The sequence below is a fragment of the Notothenia coriiceps genome, unplaced genomic scaffold, assembly GCF_000735185.1.
Source record: "Notothenia coriiceps isolate Sejong01 unplaced genomic scaffold, NC01 NC01_scaffold00008476, whole genome shotgun sequence".
Lineage (NCBI taxonomy): Eukaryota > Metazoa > Chordata > Actinopteri > Perciformes > Nototheniidae > Notothenia > Notothenia coriiceps.
Window position 1 is genome coordinate 38,068 of NW_011341177.1, and position 819 is coordinate 38,886.

Genomic DNA, 819 nt, shown 5'->3' on the forward strand with positions numbered 1-819 from the left:
GTACGTACTACGTACGTACGTACTACTACGTACTACGTACGTAGTAGTAGTAGTAGTAGTATAGTAGTAGTAGTAGTAGTAGTAGTAGTCGTAGTCGTTACCGTTAACGTTAACGTTAACGTTAACGTTAGTTAGTTAGTAGTACGTACGTACGTACGTACGTTACGTTACGTTACGTACGTAGTAGTAGTAGTAGTAGTAGTGTGTGTGTGTGTGTGTGTGTGTGTGTGTGTGTGTGTGTGTGTGTGTGTGTGTGTGTGTGTGTGTGTGTGTGTGTGTGTGTGTGTGTGTGTGTGTGTGTGTGTGTGTGTGTGTGTGTGTGTGTGTGTGTGTGTGTGTGTGTGTGTGTGTGTGTGTGTGTGTGTGTGTGTGTGTGTGTGTGTGTGTGTGTGTGTGTACAGGTGCGACGGTTGAGCAGTTTGAGCAGGCGAAGAACACGATGTCAACGCTGAAAAACGACCCGGGAAACGAAGCCAAGCTGAAAATCTACGCTCTGTTCAAACAGGTGAAGCTTTATTAAAGATACATATTCTATTATTGTGTTTAGCTCCTCTGCTGGGACATGTCTCCTCTCTGCTGGGACATGTCTCCTCTCCTCTCTGCTGGGACATGTCTCCTCTCCTCTCTGCTGGGACACGTCTCCTCTCCTCTCTGCTGGGACATGCTCCTCTCCTCTCTGCTGGGACATGTCTCCTCTCCTCTCTGCTGGGACATGTCTCCTCTATTGGGACATGTCTCCTCTCCTGGGACATGTCTCCTCTATTGGGACATGTCTCCTCTATTGGGACATGTCTCCTCTATTGGGACATGTCTCCATGC

The 819-nt window shown here is 47.9% G+C and overlaps 1 protein-coding gene across 1 annotated transcript in view; it reads left to right on the top strand.

The window, feature by feature from the left end:
* The window catches only part of LOC104944604 (enoyl-CoA delta isomerase 2, mitochondrial-like), a 1,686-nt gene extending 1,145 nt beyond the window's left edge, over positions 1–541 (top strand). The window contains exon 3 of the mRNA XM_010770164.1: positions 402–541. Coding sequence (XP_010768466.1) covers positions 402–520 — 119 coding nt within the window. The 3' untranslated portion in view covers positions 521–541. The remainder of the gene's footprint in view (positions 1–401) is intronic.
* Positions 542–819: the final 278 nt, after the last annotated feature.